At 42.4% G+C, this 17,661-nt stretch overlaps 2 protein-coding genes across 2 annotated transcripts in view; one reads left to right on the plus strand and one right to left on the minus strand.

The window, feature by feature from the left end:
• Positions 1 to 17,661, minus strand: part of LOC124788809 — a 334,614-nt gene that overhangs the window by 264,325 nt on the left and 52,628 nt on the right. The window lies entirely within an intron of this gene.
• LOC124788336 (para-nitrobenzyl esterase-like) overlaps positions 9,876 to 17,661 on the plus strand; it is a 61,019-nt gene continuing 53,233 nt past the window's right edge. The window contains exons 1-2 of the mRNA XM_047255590.1: positions 9,876 to 10,012; positions 17,428 to 17,562. Of these exons, the coding sequence (XP_047111546.1) occupies positions 9,950 to 10,012; positions 17,428 to 17,562 (198 nt within the window). The 5' untranslated portion in view covers positions 9,876 to 9,949. The remainder of the gene's footprint in view (positions 10,013 to 17,427; positions 17,563 to 17,661) is intronic.

Consider the following 17,661-nt stretch of genomic DNA (forward strand, 5'->3'; position numbering starts at 1 on the left):
GCAAAACATATGAAGAAAATCATAATGCAACACTGTGAAATGAAGAGCAGTAGGAAAATGGAAGCTACAAATGAACTAATAACACAGTTGAATACTTACACATTCTGCAAACAGCATCACTCATTTCTTTGGTCATAGAGAATGCGTACATCTAGGTACCCACTAAAGACACAATAATTTTATAGATGAAAGCCTAGTGACATACAACAAACTACCCATAGACAATATCATTGAAATATCCAAAACCCTTAGAACAATCGAGTTCCAAAATTGCTTCCGGTCTGAAAAAGAATTCTGCTTACAAAAAGATGTGCTTCCAATGGGATCCACAATGACAGGATAATTGCCAAACATTTATCAGTCACAAGAAAACGCAATCGTCAATAAAGTCCTCATAAAGGAAGGATACAAAGTTGTTTACTCGTACAGGTATGTTGATGACGTACTCTGAATGCAACATGAACCGACTCAGAAAACAGAAGAGCACCAATCAGGCATGAAATGGAAAATGAGCGTTTGGCGACATTGGAAGGGAGGCCCCTTGTAGGGCAGATCCGGCCGCCTTGGTGCAGAACTTATTACATTCGACGTCACATTGGGCGACCTGCGCGCCAAATGGCAATGAAATGATGATGAAGAGAACACTACGCCCAGTCCCTCAGCGGAAAAAATCCCCGACACAGACGGGACTCGAACCCGGGCCTGTAGGGCGCAGTCCGTCACGCTGAGCACTGAGCTATAGGGGCGGACACCAATCAGACATGAACAGTACACACGAAATATCCAATTCATCACAGAAAAAGAAACACAAATGCAAGTACATTTCTTGGATATAAACATAAAGAGAGACAATAATGAGCATACATTTCATATCTTCAGAAAGTCAACAGTCACAGATGCAAATACGTATGCTTCACCCTACCACCAAAAAATATCAAAATTAGCAGCTCTACGACAAATGTTACACAGACTACATAATATCCCACTCAGCAGTGAAAACTATTGAAAAGAATTACAAACAATACGTCTCATAGCCAGAAACAATGGTTACAATGCCCATTTAACACAAAGACTCGACCAAAAAATCAAAACACTACTAAATAAAAATTAAAACAAACATAGAAAACAAGCACCAAAGAACACCACAGACCCTACAGCACACAAAGAGGCACAAAACAATAACACTCATGACATCACTAACAAGAAAAAAGGTACACTTTAGTATAGAAACAAAAATCAACACACAGGACACCAAATATATTAAAGACACAGGGATTACACATTGCTTACAGAACATGAAACATACGCCTGTGATATCGACTAACAACAGCAGACAAGCCAGATAAATACCAAGAAGCAGGTATATACTGGTTAGAATAAAAATAATGTGAATCAGTATATCTGGGGATGACAGCCATGAATTGCAAAACAAGGTATGAAGAACATATGAAAGCTGGAAGTATGAAAAGAGCCATTCTACCTTTGCCAAACACCTTTTAAAACATATAATGAATCATCAAACATGGAACAAGACACGAAAATTATTAGAGTGAACTGTACAGCAAAAGCTTCTGCCATTACGCGAAAACTTTTACATAAAAAGAGTCATTGCAATGAAAAAGAAAATAATTAATGACCAAATCAAAGTACGTAATAATTCCCTGATCATGTTAGCCACAGAAACAATAACGAACAGAACTCTGAAGCATAATCAGAGTATATAATTAATGAATGAATATCCCTCCCCCTGTTCTCCCCTCCCCTCTCTCTCTCTCTCTCTCTCTCTCTCTCTCTCACACACACACACACACACACACACACACACACACACTCACTCACACACACACACACACACACACACACATATATATATATATATATATATATATATATATATATATATATAAATGGAAATATCGAACCACACATCCAACACAAACAAAAGACAGAAAGACAGAAGGTAAACACAGTCACCGTTAGCAACACTGCACTCTGTAAACAAGTCCAAACACTTGGACTAATGTGTAATAACAACAGTGGAAATCATATGTAACACCAAACGAAAATTTAACGTCACGATATTGATTCTACGAAAGTTGTTACCAATCGGAAAAACAAGAGAAAAACATAACAAAATGTAACACAGTAACGTATTGTTACACATTATTATATGTATATAAAGAAATATGTATTAACGGCCATTATAGACGCTTCACAAATAAATGAAGCGACACGCATAAGGCAGATAAAAAACTGACTTCCTTATAGTTCCATAGACAGAACACACATCCATGAATTTTGAAGTAACTGAGGACAACAGGAAATGAAAAATTTACGAATGTGTCTGCTTCAAGAAAAATTATTTATTGAAAGTCTGTCTTAGGCGGTAACGTTAGAAGGGAACTGAGGCCCAATTATGTCTCATTTAATTCACAACTGCTTTTGTAAAAAGTCAAGAATGGTAATAATAGTGTTAACTGCTACTTACTTCAAAACTGAAAAAGAAGCTCGGCCCACAGTTATCACGGAGGCATCCTTTTGGTATTTTAGATGATCGTGAAAAGAAACGAAAATTTCTTTCAGAATAATTGCATTGATCGGACTTTGTGACAAACACAGGTCAGCTTGTTCTATTGAATGTAATTAGCAAATGGCAACTACATACAAACTGAAGTTTAAAATGATAATGAACGAAACGAAAAGTTACCGTATTTAACCATTTCACTTTCACTGGACAAAACTAACTTTTGTTTCGATTTGTAATGGAAAGATTCTTTTGGAAGTATCCTCGTCACTGCAGATCAGTTTCATTAGAACTATCTGACATTTGTTCTCCGAACACTCAAAGATCCCGAGGTTGTTAGCCATGTGGCATCACTCTGTAGCAGGCCGCAGCAGTCTTAAAAAGGTTATGCAGGCCAAACACTTGTATAATTTTGCAGCTGGCCACTACAACAAATCTGGCGCAGTGTTCTGCAGTGCAGTGGTCTACTGTGGCCTTGGTCAGGTTAGCTCCTTGCTGCAGCATAAAGTAAATTTTCGCAGCAGCTGTCTGAGGGGAACTGAGCTCTGTCACATCAAACCCATCCAAGGCAAGTATCTGTACCCCCAGTTCAGCCAGTAGTTTCATTCCGTTGGTGCCGTGCAATCGACCGGCGCAGTCTCCACATCAGCCATCAATCGCGTGTGCTGACCAGCAGCTACAGCATCATCCTGTAATACGTCAACTAGGTGAATCAGCTTGTCTACGAGCCCTTTGCTGGTTTTGATGATTTCGGGCCACGCTGATGTCTCTCATTGGGTGACATCGGCCGACACTCCAGCCAGGCTTCGGAAACCATGGATTCGATGCGGAATGTCTGAATGTCGCTGCCAGCCATAGAAACCGAACACAGTGCTCCAGATGTTTCAGTCTGATGAATGGTTTGAATCAACACCCTTCATCACTCACGTATCCCTTGGGTATGATGTAAGGTCTTTCGGATATGTATATGAACAAAATATTCTCCGGTTTTCAGCTGCGTCAAGTGGTTATACATCTATGAGATTTTGGCGGAATGCTCTTCTGGTATTTTCGAGTGGGAACTGCTTGTTCTAATTCGTGTGGTGCTACCGGTTTCCAGACAATTGCGCATAACGCAGTGATTCTGTCCTGCATTTCCCGCATCTTCATTTCATTTCTGTTTTTCGTTTTTTTCCTTTTTTCTATTTTTTTTATTCATCAGTCTCCTGACTGGTTTGATGCAGCCTACCACGAATTCCTCTTGTATGCCAACCTCTTCGTCTCAAAGTAGCCCTTGCAAAATTCGTTCTCAATTATTTACTGGATGAATTCCAATCTCTATCCTCCTCTTTTGTTTTCGCTCTCTAAAGCTCTTTTATTACCATGGAAGTTATCTCCTGATATTTTAACAGATGTTCTAACACCTTGTCGCTTCTCCCCGTCAGTGTTTTCCACATATTCCTTTCCTCTCCCATTCTGCACAGAGCCTCCTCATTCCTTACCTTGTCAGTCCAACTAATTTTCAACAATCGACTGTAGCACATTTCAGGTGCTTCGATTCTTTTGTATTCCGGTTTACCCATGGTCCACGTTTCGTTACCATACAATACTAGGCTTCAGAAATATATTATCACAAATTTCTTCCTCAAATTACGACCTATGTTTGATACTTGTAGACTTATCTTGGCCAGGAATGACATTTTTGACAGTGCTAGTCTGATTTTGACATCCTCCTTCCGACATTCGTTATTTTGCTGCCTAGGTTGCAGAATTTCGTAACTTCATCTACTTCGTTACCATCAAGCCTGATGTTAAGTTCTCATTTCTGCTACTCCTCATTACTTTCGTCGTTCTTCGATTTACTCCCAAGCCATATTCTGTACTCATTAGACTGTTCATTGCATTCAGCAGAACACGTAATTCTTCTTCACTTTCTCACTGGATAGCAGTGTCATCAGCGAATCATATCACTGATATCGTTTCACCTTGATTTATAATTCCAATCCTGAACCAATCATATATTTCTATCATTCCTTCTTCGATGTATAGATTGAACAGTAGTGGCGAAAGACTACATCCCTGTCTCACAGCCTTCTTAATTCGAGCACTTCGTTCTTCGTCGTCCGTTCTTATTTTATTCCCTCTTGTCTCTTATACGTATGGTATATTACCCGTCTCTCCCTGTAGCTTACCCCTATTTTTCTCAGAATTTCTTACATCTTATACCATTTTACATTCTAGAACGGTTTTCCCAGGTTTATCTTTCTTTAGTCTTGATTCCGTCATCAACCGCAATGTAATAATTGCCTCTCTGGTGCCTTTACCTTTCCGAAATCCAAACTGATCGTCATCTAACAAATTCTCCATTTTCTTCTCCATTTTTCTGTTTATTGTTCTTGCCAGGAGCTTGGGTACGTGAACCGTTTGCTGATTGTGCAATAAATTGCGCACTTTTCAGCTCTTGCTGTCTTCGGAATTGTGTGGATAATATGATTCCGAAAGTCAGATGGTATGTTGCCAGCCTAAATAGTCGTTTTGTTGCCACTTCCGCCAATGATTTTAGAAATTTTGATGGAATGTTATCTGTTTCTTCTGACTTGTATGATCTTAAGTCCTCCAAAGCTCTCTTAAATTTTGCCTCGAAGACTAAATCCCCTATTGCTTCCAAATAGACTCCTGTTTCCAGAATGAGATTTTCACTCTGCAGCGGAGTCTCGGTCGGGCACACAGTTTTAATCTGCCAGGAAGTTTCATATCAGCGCACACTCCGCTGCAGAGTGAAAATCTCATTCTGGAAACATCCCCCAGACAGTGGCTAAGCCATGTCTCCGCTATATCCTTTCTTTCAGGAGTGCTAGTTCTGCAAGGTTCGCAGGAGAGCTTCTGTAAAGTTTGGAAGGTAGGAGACGAGATACTGGCAGAAGTAAAGCTGTGAGTACCCGGCGTGAGTCGTGCTTCGGTAGCTCAGATGGTAGAGCACTTTCCCGCGAAAGGCAAAGATCCCGAGTTCGAGTCTCGGTCGGGCACACAGTTTTAATCTGCCAAGAAGTTTCATATCAGCGCACACTCCGCTGCAGAGTGAAAATCTCATTCTGGAAACATCCCCAAGGCTGTGGCTAAGCCATGTCTCCGCAGTATCCTTTCTTTCAGGAGTGCTAGTTCTGCAAGTTTCGCAGGAGAGCTTCTGTATAGTTTGGAAGGTAGGAGACGAGATACTGGCAGAAGTATAGCTGTGAGTACCGGGCGTGAGTCGTGCTTCGGCAGCTCATATGGTAGAGCACTTGCTCGCGAAAGGCAAAGGTCCCGAGTTCGAGTCTCGGTCGGGCGTACAGTTTTAATCTTCCAGGAAATTTCAGATTCCTGTTTCTTCCTCTATCACATCAGATAAATCTTAATGTTAATACCCTTGCTTTCAATTTCGCAGAAGGTTATTTTGGCTTTCCTATCTACTGAGTCAGTCCATCCGACAATAATTTATTTTTCGATTTCTTCGCATTTTTCATCCAGTCATTTCATCTTAGCTCCCCTGCAGTTTCTATTTATTTCATTCCTTAGGAACTTGTATTTCTGTATTCCTGAAGTTCCCTGAACGATTTTGTACTTCCTGCTTTCATCGATCAACTGTGTTACTCCTCCTAGCCATGGTTTCTTCGAATTACCTTCTTGTACCTATGTGTTTCTTTCCCATGTCTGTGATTGCCCTTCTTAGAGATGTCCATTACTCTTCAACTGTACGGCCTACTGAGCTATCCATTTTTGCTGTATCTAAAGCGTTGGAGAACTTTAGGCGCATCACGTCTTTCCTTACTACTTCCGTATTCCACTTCATTCCGTATTGATTCTTCCTAACTGATCTCTTGAACTTCGGGCTACTCTTCATAGCTACTATATTGTGATCTAAGTCTATATCTGCTCCCGTGTATGCTTTAATATCCAGTGTCTTATTTCGGAATCTCTGTGTGACCATGATGTAATCTAGCTGAAATCTTCCCGTATCTGTCGGCCTTTTTTGAGTATACCTGCTGCTCTTGTGATTCTTGAACAGAGTGTTCCGTATTACAGGCAGAAATATATACAGAACTCGATTATTCTTTCTCCTCTCGCATTCCTTGTGCCAAGCCTATACTCTCCTGTAACCTTTTGCTCTACTGATTCCCCTACAGCTGAATTTCTGTCCCCTGTGGCTATTAGATGTTGATCTCCCTTTTCGTAATGTAATACCCTTTCAATATCCTCAAAATCTTTATCTCTTCATCTCCATAGCTTATTTAATGACGGATTCCACTCTTCGATGATAACACTGACGTTAGGGAATGAAATTGACATCCATGTTCTGTTACTTGATCAACCGCGGTTTTCTCTGGATATCAATGTAGGAGGCAGCACTCACCTTCAGTGCAGCTTTGTTCTGCCAGTCACACTTTCTGTCCGTCATAATTCTGTCCGCAGCTACGTGGTATTTTGTTAACACTGGCACGTTGGGGCCTACATTATCTCTCACAGGCCACATGAGCTGCCATATTCTTACTGAAGGCCTGAAGATTAACGTGTTGTAATACTCCTTCCGAAGTCGATTAACTTCGGTCGCAGAAAACCATACAGTGGATAGTTCAAAGTTTTTACAATCCGCTACCGAAGCAATGTGCTTGGGGATAACCTATGAATACTCCCACTAAGCTCTAAACAAAACTATTCAAATACAGTTAGTTGCATTACCACAAACAGAAGAATATCCTACAGAACCTCGTACACTCGAAAAATGTCACGTACCTTGCTTGTTTATTCCGGTATTACACACTGCTTGATACAAGGTGTTTCAAAAATGACCGGTATATTTGAAATGGCAATAAAAACTAAACGAGCAGCGATAGAAATACACCGTTTGTTGCAATATGCTTGGGACATTTTCAGGCGGACAAACTTTCTAAATTACAGTAGTTACAATTTTCAACAACAGATGGCGCTGCAAGTGATGTGAAAGATATAGAAGACAACGCAGTCTGTGGGTGCGCCATTCTGTACGTCGTCTTTCTGCTGTAAGCGTGTGCTGTTCACAACGTGCAAGTGTGCTGTAGAGAACATGGTTTATTCCTTAGAACAGAGGATTTTTCTGGTGTTGGAATTCCACCGCCTAGAACACAGTGTTGTTGCAACAAGACGAAGTTTTCAACGGAGGTTTGATGTAACCAAAGGACCGAAAAGCGATACAATAAACGATCTGTTTGAAAAATTTCAACGGACTGGGAACGTGACGGATGAACATGCTGGAAAGGTAGGGCGACCGCGTACGGCAACCACAGAGGGCAACACGCAGCTAGTGCAGCAGGTGATCCAAAAGCAGCCTCGGGTTTCCGTTCGCCGTGTTGCAGCTGCTGTCCAAATGACGCCAACGTTCACGTATCGTCTCATGCGCCAGAGTTTACACCTCTATCCATACAAAATTCAAACGCGGCAACCCCTCAGCGCCGCTACCATTGCTGCACGAGAGACATTCGCTAACGATATAGTGCACAGGATTGATGACGGCGATATGCATGTGGGCAGCATTTCGTTTACTGACGAAGCTTATTTTTACCCGGACGGCTTCGTCAATAAACAGAACTGGCGCATATGGGGAACCGAAAAGCCCCATGTTGCAGTCCCTGCATCCTCAAAAAGTACTGGTCTGGGCCGCCATTTCTTCCAAAGGAATCATTGGCCCATTTTTCAGATCCGAAACGATTACTGCATCACGCTATCTGGACATTCTTCGTGAATTTGTGGCGGTACAAACTGCCTTAGACGACACTGCGAACACCTCGTGGTTTATGCAAGATGGTGCCCGGCCACATCGCACAGCCGACGTCTTTAATTTCCTGAATGAATATTTCGATGATCGTGTGATTGCTTTGGGCTATCCGAAACATACAGGGGGCGGCGTGGATTGGCCTCCCTATTCGACAGACATGAACCCCTGTGACTTCTTTCTGTGGGGACACTTGAAAGACCAGGTGTACCGCCAGAATCCAGAAACAATTGAACAGCTGAAGCAGTACATCTCATCTGCATGTGAAGCCATTCCGCCAGACACGTTGTCAAAGGTTTCGGGTAATTTCATTCAGAGACTACGCCATATTATTGCTGCGCATGGTGGACATGTGGAAAATATCGTACTATAGAGTTTCCCAGACCGCAGCGCCATCTGTTGTTGAAAATTGTGACTACTGTAATTTCGAAAGTTTGTCTGCCTGAAAATGTACTGTTGTCCCATGCATATTGCAACAAACGGTGTATTTCTATCGCTGCTCATTTAGTTTTTATTGCCGTTTCAAATATACCGGTCATTTTTGAAACACCCTGTAAAATAAATGAAATACCCAGCAGTGGACGAGGAATCGAAATTAAATATCACTGGCTGAGAGAACGTATGATTTAATGCAGTGATTACAGAATCGACTGAAACTTACGAGGATTCATGCGCTGATTAAACCTATCCTGCGGAAAGCTGGTCCGCAACTGCTGTATCTGGGCCTTGATATCGTAGAAACTCTTACCGAGATGGAATCGACGTCCAAACTGGCCCCACACATGTTGCGTTGGATACAGATCTGCGGATCTTGCTGGCTACCTCAGCATCACACAGACAGTTCATGGAGAGAGGTAACACGTGAGGATGAGCACTGTACTACTGAATAATGAGGTCGCAGGATGTCCGTAACGTAACGCTGAGCAATCGGATTTAATCACTGGTGCGGAAGGCGTTTCTGGAGTTGAAAACTTTCCACATGAACAGAAACCACCTACAAAATGGTTTCAGTAAGAATGGCTGCAACTAACAAAGAAATATCCCATAGTATGTAAGCATACTTCATATAATCAATGAAAGAAATCGAAAAGTGGCAAATGAAGGGAGTTATTACAAAGGGCAAGTAAAACTACTCTGACACTCTCCTAGGTACTCTATAAAGTTCTGACATCATTTATGTTCATCCGAACAAAAAGTACCGGACTCAAATTACTTTACCAAACAGATACAGTGAATTACTCGTTTCGTATTATTGTGCCTTTCATTATCACGGTCAGTGAGGCATTCTATCCTTAGCATGTACTTAAGTACGTCGAAAAAATTCGTCTTTCATTTAATGATACATTGGTTAACGCGGAAAAAGTTCTCCTCGGTGCTGATAGAAGATGAGGCGAACAGTCTGAGCGAAACGACTATGACGTGCAGAAACATCTGTCTCGAGAAAACACAATTGCGTTCCAGCAACAGCTGAACGTCTACGCAGCACAATAGCCATTCAAACGGTGACGCCGGCTGGTATCAAAATATCTCATCAACGTGAATAGAGGGGCACGAACGGCGGAAACACACACACCCACACGCACACAAAATGTGTTCTACTTGAAACATATACGCTGATGTTCATTTCTGGAGAGCAGAGGAGGTGTTGAAGAGTTTGCAACATGAGGCCCGTGCTGTTAATTGCAATAACCAGTCTGTTGCTCTGTGCAGCGACCTTCATCAAGGTTGGTTTTCTCACATTTAGTCCATGCTCGCATTTACATTTATGAATAGTTGTAAGAGTTATAACATCCCTGTGTCCTAAACCTTTGGGTCGATCCTAAAGTCAATTCTTGTGATTACCAACGTAGGCTAGCAATGCTACACAGTTAATGGCATGCGTGAATCTGTAGCAAGTACACTTACATTTAGCCAAACAATGTCTACTTTACGCAGTCACATTATGTCTTTCTTGCAGTGGGTTTAGTAGTTAGGTATATGACTGGAGATAAGTTTTATTTTGGAGCCCTTGAATGACATTAGGTCCAAGATAACTTGAAGCATTTACCTTCAGTATCGAAAGATTACATCCTCGTCGAAAGTCGAAACAGAGAATGTTTATAGCCACACCATCACGTTTGAGATATTTGATAGAGGAGTTTATTTATAGTGTAAATTGACTTTGTGAAGTTACCGACTCCGACACACAAAGATATCCGCTTGAAGATGTTGGCAGTGTTTGCGTACTGGCATCGTGGTGCAGAATCCAGCTAGTCAAGAAAAGTGAAAGCTCTCTGCTGTGCTTTACGTGCTGTTGGTTTTCTGGTTTTCCCTTATTAGCAATTACGAAAACTGAAACACTTGCCGTTAGCAGTGAATGACAGTAGCGTTCCATGTTCATGACCCAGCAACAGGAACGTGAGCAATGCCATACTGCGAGGGTCATATAAACTGATGACGCAAAGTCAGGAGATGAGTTGTCCCGCTTAAATATTTGCCATATGCGACGTCAGAATGGTGCGGCCAGATACGGCTTATAGTGGTAGTGAGACATTACATCTGAGCAGTGTGTTACGGAGAGATGGAAAGAGAATACGACAACACATCCCAATTAAACGGTATCGTAACCGGAGTAAAACGCGTAGGTCATAGCATATCGGAGTTACGCACAGAAACGGATTTCAGAGGATAGCATTGTCTAGGGTGAATCTTCACTATCGTAGCGACAATGTTTTCACACGCCGCCCGCAACTATTTGACGAACCGACGCCAGAGCGTCTCTACAGTGCCATAACGGGGCGATCGACAGTCTATTTCGAGTCAGATCGAAGCCGATTTGAATGTGAGACGACAGGAACCCGTGTAGTAGCACTACATGGACACAAACGCACTGCACAGGCTTCAACAGCCGATGATCGTAGGTATTGGCCTCCCACTGATTCTGACGACAGATTTTGACAAAACACAGAAGATATTCCTTTATAGAAGACACACAGTTAATATTACAGCGTAATGGCTCATATAATTAATGGAAGGAACCGTTGGCCTACGAGAGCAATTAGTATCACACTTCAGGTATTAACTTTTAATTTGCTCAGGAGTACCATGGAAACTAGATAGTAATTAGCCTGTTAACATCACATGATTTACAAAACCTCGGGATCCTCATATAGTAGCTAAATCACAGTAGATTTAGCCTTTTAAATGGCACTAATTTTTCATTTATGGGCCCAAAAATTTACATGGTATTACACTGTAAAAAAAAGGAAGATAGTTTTACTGAATGAAATGTTATACCCAAAAAGATCTCTCAGTATCCAGATTAGTGTTTGTCCCACCTGGCTCCACTTCTTTCGGTCGTGGGCTATACGACGACGGAAATTTACAGCCTTCAGATCGTAGAGCAAAGTGTCGGCCCATCGCTGTTTTGATCGTTCATTGAGTCTGTTTTCTATGGCTTCCGCTGTGTATGCTGCCTTTGCTATTCTAACTGCATCACTCTGCCTGCATCACATGTCCCAAACATCACAGATGGCTTTTTCGCATTTTCTTCTGGATAGGTGCCCTCCAAAACATTTCTTGATAGTGTCGTTTGAAACGTGGCACAATCAAGTGATTGCACCTGTTCACCTATGCATTTTATTCTCCATGACGTCCCCCCCCCCCCTTCGTATCTATCGTAGCTGGCGCACACTCAGTGCCGTAGGGAGGAAGAAGACAGATGATTGTCCGGTAAATCATTGACTTCCGGTAGTCCTTAATTCGAAGATCGTGTGTGGCTTCTGCTGTAGTTCACTACCTCATCCAGACTGTCTGCGTCCTTGACCTCACCTGTAAGTTGGTCATCGCTGGTGATTGTAGACCCGACGTACTTAAACAGTTACTGATGTTGCTGAGCAACAGTCATACAATATTTTTTAAAGGAACACACCACCATTTGACTGTTTAATTGTTTATTTAAATACAACCCAGGTTTCGGTCTTTTATGCCATTATCAAGCATTTGATATTATGCCTTTAACATATGTTGTAGGACACTTTATGATTTTCTTCTGCGTCAACACTGATGGTCACAACTTGTCGTTGTCATATACTTGGTTTTCGTTGAGCCGCAGACCATATTGTACAAGTCGGTCGTTCCATTCTTGTGCGTTTCACTGTAAATCAAACTTGTTCCACGCAGATAAAATGACATCCCCAGCATAGAGAAGTGGGCATGGTAGTGCGAATGATGTTGCAGTGTCCACCACAAAAATGAACAGCAACGGTGATGAGGCCGACCCCTGGTGGACCCCTATTATCATGCGAATGCTTTCGCAGCCACTTGGATATACCTCGATTCAACATACAGAGGCCGTACCCAGTTAACAAGGTACTCTGGGAAGCTCTGTTCTCTAAGCGGTGACCACATAAGGCCATGCGGTACCCGCTCGAAGGTCTTCACAGGTTCTAGAAAAGCGAGATACTGTAGCTGGTTCTTTTCGCATTATTTTTCTATCAGCAGCCATGCAACATGGACTGCGTCAATTGTGCTAATGTTTTTCACCAATCTGGTGTGGTTTCTCGTGACTTGAACTGTCTCGAGAATTCGTTCAAATATCTTCATCACGTGGCTCAGTAGTCTGGTCGGGCGGTAACTAAAACACAGAGCAGGGCGTTCTTTTATTTTTAAGATTGCTAGAGTGATGTTCACTGCCAATCTGTTGGACTCTGCCTTCTCCAATGATCGAGCTGAAAGGATCTGATAGCCAACATGCCGCATTAATTTCTCCGAATAAGACAAATGTTATCAAATAAAAGTACAACAACCATGATTACAACGCACGTGGCTATGTAGCGCCAAAGGTGGTCATCAACAGAATGTAGAGAAAAACTGGAATAAAGTCGCTTTCAGACCTACTACACTCACACTAATAATGAAAATACTATGCTCAAGAGGAACACACTATAAATTTGAAATAATAGCGGAGAGCTTCAGGTATGTTATAAGATTTCGGTTGGAGAGGATCCATGTTCAGAACATTATCACAAAGTGTTCGTGCAATACTGCAGATTGAATGTTAGTTATAAGAAAGACATTGATTATTACTTGCAATTTTGAAACAACGTTTTAATTCACTGAAGTGACGAAAGTCGTGCGATACCTCTTAATATTGTGTCGCACCTTCTTTTGCCTAATGTAGTGTAGTAACTCGACGTGGCACGAGCTCGCCAGGTCGTTGGATCGTGTCGACCCCTTCATCATCAACTACAGCCTGAAGATGCTGCACTGAAGCGCCGAAACTGGTAGCCAAAAAATAAGTAAAATCATAAGGATGGCCGAGGGCGTTTCATTTTCTCACAAGTCGTTGAAAGTCTTCTGCTGCAGAAATGTAGCCATGCTGTCTCCTGAGCCACGCATAATAGAGAAAATGTTGTCCGTACAGGATTTTTTCCACGTACTGACCTCTCTATTATGACCTATGAATCTTCGATGGGATTCATGTCGGGGGAGCTGGAATGCCAAATCGTTCTCTCGAATTGTCCAGGACGTTCTTCAAACCAATCGCGAACAATTGTGGCCCAGTGACAAGGCGCATTGCTATACATAAAAATTCAATTTTTGTTTGAGATCATGAAGTCCATGGGTCGGCCGCTGTGACCGAGAGGATCTACGCGCATCAGTCCGGAACCACGAGGCTGCTACGGTCGCTGGTTCGAATCCTGCCTCGGGCATGGATGTGTGTGATGTCCCTAGGTTAGTTAGGTTTACGTAGTTCTAAGTCTAGGGAACTGATGACCTCAGATGTTAAGTCTCATAGTGCTTAGAGCCGTTTGAACCATTGTGAAGTCCATGAATGGCTGAAAATTGTTTACAAGTACTTGAACATAACCATTTCCAGTCAATGATCAACTGGATCAGGGGATCCAGTGTATTACATGTAAACACAGCGTACACTATTGCGGAGCTATCACCATTGCCTTGTTGACAACTTGGGACCAATGTTTAGTGGGGGTCCGCTAATACCCTCGAATCCTACCATCAACGCTTACCTACTGAAATCGGGACTCATCTGACCAGGCCACGGTTTCCCAGCAATCTCGGGTCCAACCGTTGTGGTCACGAACCGAGGAGATTCGCTGCAGGCTATGTCGTGCTGAGAGGCACTCGCATCGGTCGTCAGCTGTCATGGCCCATCAACGTAAAATTTCCCGGCACTGCCCTATCAGTACATTCATCGTACGTTCCATATTGATTTCTGCGATTATTTCAGAGGTATTGCTTGTCTCTTAGCACTGACAACTCTACGCAAACTCCAGTGTTCTCGGTCATTAAGTGAATGTCGTCGGCCACTGCGTTGCCCGTGGTGAGAGGTAATGCCTGAAATTTGGTATTGTCGGCGATTTATCAACACTGTGGACTCGGAATATTGTATTACCTAACGATATCTGATATGGAAAGGCCGTTGCAACTTGCAGGACGAGCAACAGCTACGTTGTCCAGCACAATCTTCTGACTCTTTTCCAGTCGAGCATGGGTGGGATGTGCTGGGAAGAGAAGTGACTCGTGCGACGTGTCTACCAATAACTCTTACAGCATTACTTGAACAGATCTAACAGGTGTGGCGTAACGTATCCCAGACAGTATTCGCCGTCTGTTCGTTCTAGTGGATGCCAGAGTGCCCGGATTGCCACCTGTGAAGTCTACACCACGTACATGTATGGATGTTGCAGCATGGGCCAATGCCTGTCACCACAGAACCGCTTGTGCTGTTAACCTGTAAACGTTATCATTTTGTTGCAACAATAAATCTTGAGTGAACTGGAGACCTCTAAAAGGATGTGTTAATTTTTTTCCGGAAGTGTATGAACATCGATTCTCTGGTTGCAAGCCTTTACACAAAATTTTATAGAAAAATATCTCCTTTGGAAAGGTGTGTTACATATTGAGGTTTAGGAAAATTTCGTCTTTTGCAGCTGAATGTGTTACTTGTTTCTCGTCAACAGGATTCCCCTATTCATCCAAAGGATCATAAGTCTTCTATAACATAAATAAAATAATTATACACGTCATTGCAGCTATTTTAAATTATCCCACTACTTCCATCTCTATGGTTCTGATTTATCACTTACTTTTTCTATCCCTTCTATGTACGCATGTGTTCTTCCGCAGGTACTAGTTGCACACAGTGCAGGTTTCCAGTTGCCTACTGCATACTGAACGTGGACTTGCTCGGATATTGTAAGGCTGACTGAAGGATCAAGGGAACACTTATGATCCTGGAGTGACCCACAACTCCTCCGTCCCCCTCCCACAGCTCCCTTCCTTACACCGTGTACGGAAAAACGACGCTATCCAAAACAGTCGCCTAGGCAACTATGGCGCGCTACGGGCCACAGATAACTGGAGCCAACGTCAGCTGCGAAGATGTGTACGGACGAATAGCTGTGTAACTGTTGCGAAACGATCCGCCAAGATCAACGAAGGGCCACCAACAGTGTTCCCTCAAAGACCGTTCAGCGAACGTTCGGCGACGAAGGCTGGAGTTTGCACGCCAGTGCCGAACTGGCTTCCACAGAGTGGCGACACGTGGCTTTTTCGGATGAATCACGTTTTGTGCTCTGTCGGACGGATGGCCATAGATGTGAAGGGTGTGAACGTCTGAAAGCAAACACGCTGCAAAAATTCTCGCAAGGGTCCAGGGTGGTGGAGGGAGCGTTATGGTCTGGGGAATATTTTCGTGGCATTTCCTGAGTGATCCTGTCATTGTGAAAGGCACAGGTATCAACACAATTATGCATCGATCCTTAAGGGTTCACCCTTATATGCAGTTTATTTTTCCTCGGCACAAAGACATCTACCAGCAAGACAATGCAAGTCACACAGCTATCATTGTATGTACAAGATTCGAAGGGCACGAGGATGAGTGTACTGTACTTCCCTGGTCAGCAAACTCCTTGGATTTAAAAGCAATCGAGAATCTGTGGAACCACCAAGAATGGGCTGCTCGCGCCATGGCTCCCCATCCGACAAACCTAACGGATCTGACCACGTCACTGGAGCTGGCATGGCTCCCTATGCCAGTCGGTACCTTCCAGAACCTCACCGACTCTTACTGCGCATAAATTATTCGCATTAATTGTTCGCATTAATATAACTGGACAGGGTATATTAAGTTACGTGTCGTGGTCTTCTACCGAACTTACGTAACAATATGAGCAAACGCTTGTGAGAAGTAGCTAGTCCCGAGTCATTTACAGATGCCGTACTTGCACGGCATCTGTTCAAAAATTTCCTGTTTCTGCCATATTTGTTCTCTGATACAAAAGTCAAATAATGAAGGCCATAATATATATTCTAAATTAATTCGAAAGCGATTTTCTCTTTCAGGAGACACTACTAGACTTCTGAAGGTAAGAAAGAAAAATTACTATCCTCATGCTATTTCATTTCATTATATGTGTACCTGTCACATATATGCTCACATTAATTTCTGCACATGTTTCTCAGGTACCATGCAGTTGCTTTTAGTTTATTCGAATCAGAATTTGGTAGTTTTACGTCTCAGCTTGTAGATTATGTTATTTAATTCTCTAGTCGACAAGGTCCCATAATTCTGACGGTCATATAAGCTCAGTGCACCGTTATCAGACCTTTTCTGAAAGATATCTCATTTCGATTTGTGTAATTATATATCCAGAATACATTATTACATACGTATACTGATATGTCATGAATGATAATGAGCTGCTAGTCGAGCCACAAAGTATCATTTAAATCTACTAATGAAGTGCGCGTAAATTTACTCTGCATTAATAACTGGTAATGACACTGTAAGAATAACAGTTAGTTAGATGAGTATAGATTATTGTAACTATTTCAACTCAGAATTCCCTCACTTGATTGTTTTATGGAAGGAACATTACAAATTTTTTAATACTGAAGAGCATATGACATGCTGCGACGAATAATTAGTACCAATCTACGCTATATTACCACAGATATCTCATTAGTTACCTCTGAACTGAACTGTACAACATGCCCAGAGCGGCCGAATTTATTATGTGATTTAAAGTAACATTGATGTTAGTTATTTGGAAGAAACATTCTCAACTATTGTTGTCAGTGTAAACACATACAAATTCGTTGCGTATGAACTCGTCATTCACATTTCTTGCAGGGAGAGGACGTGCTGGTGACCATAGAGCAGGGTACTCTCCAAGGAACTGTTCTTACCAGCGTCTATAACACGTCTTACACAGCCTTCCTGGGCATCCCGTACGCTGAGCCCCCAGTTGGAGATCTCCGCTTCCAGGTAAGGGTCTCCGTTGAGCGAAAATACATAAAACACTGAAGAACTGAAAACGGGACTGAAAATTTGACTGTAGTGTGAAGGTGAGAATAACAGAATGGA

The sequence above is a fragment of the Schistocerca piceifrons genome, chromosome 3, assembly GCF_021461385.2.
Source record: "Schistocerca piceifrons isolate TAMUIC-IGC-003096 chromosome 3, iqSchPice1.1, whole genome shotgun sequence".
NCBI classification, from domain to species: domain Eukaryota; kingdom Metazoa; phylum Arthropoda; class Insecta; order Orthoptera; family Acrididae; genus Schistocerca; species Schistocerca piceifrons.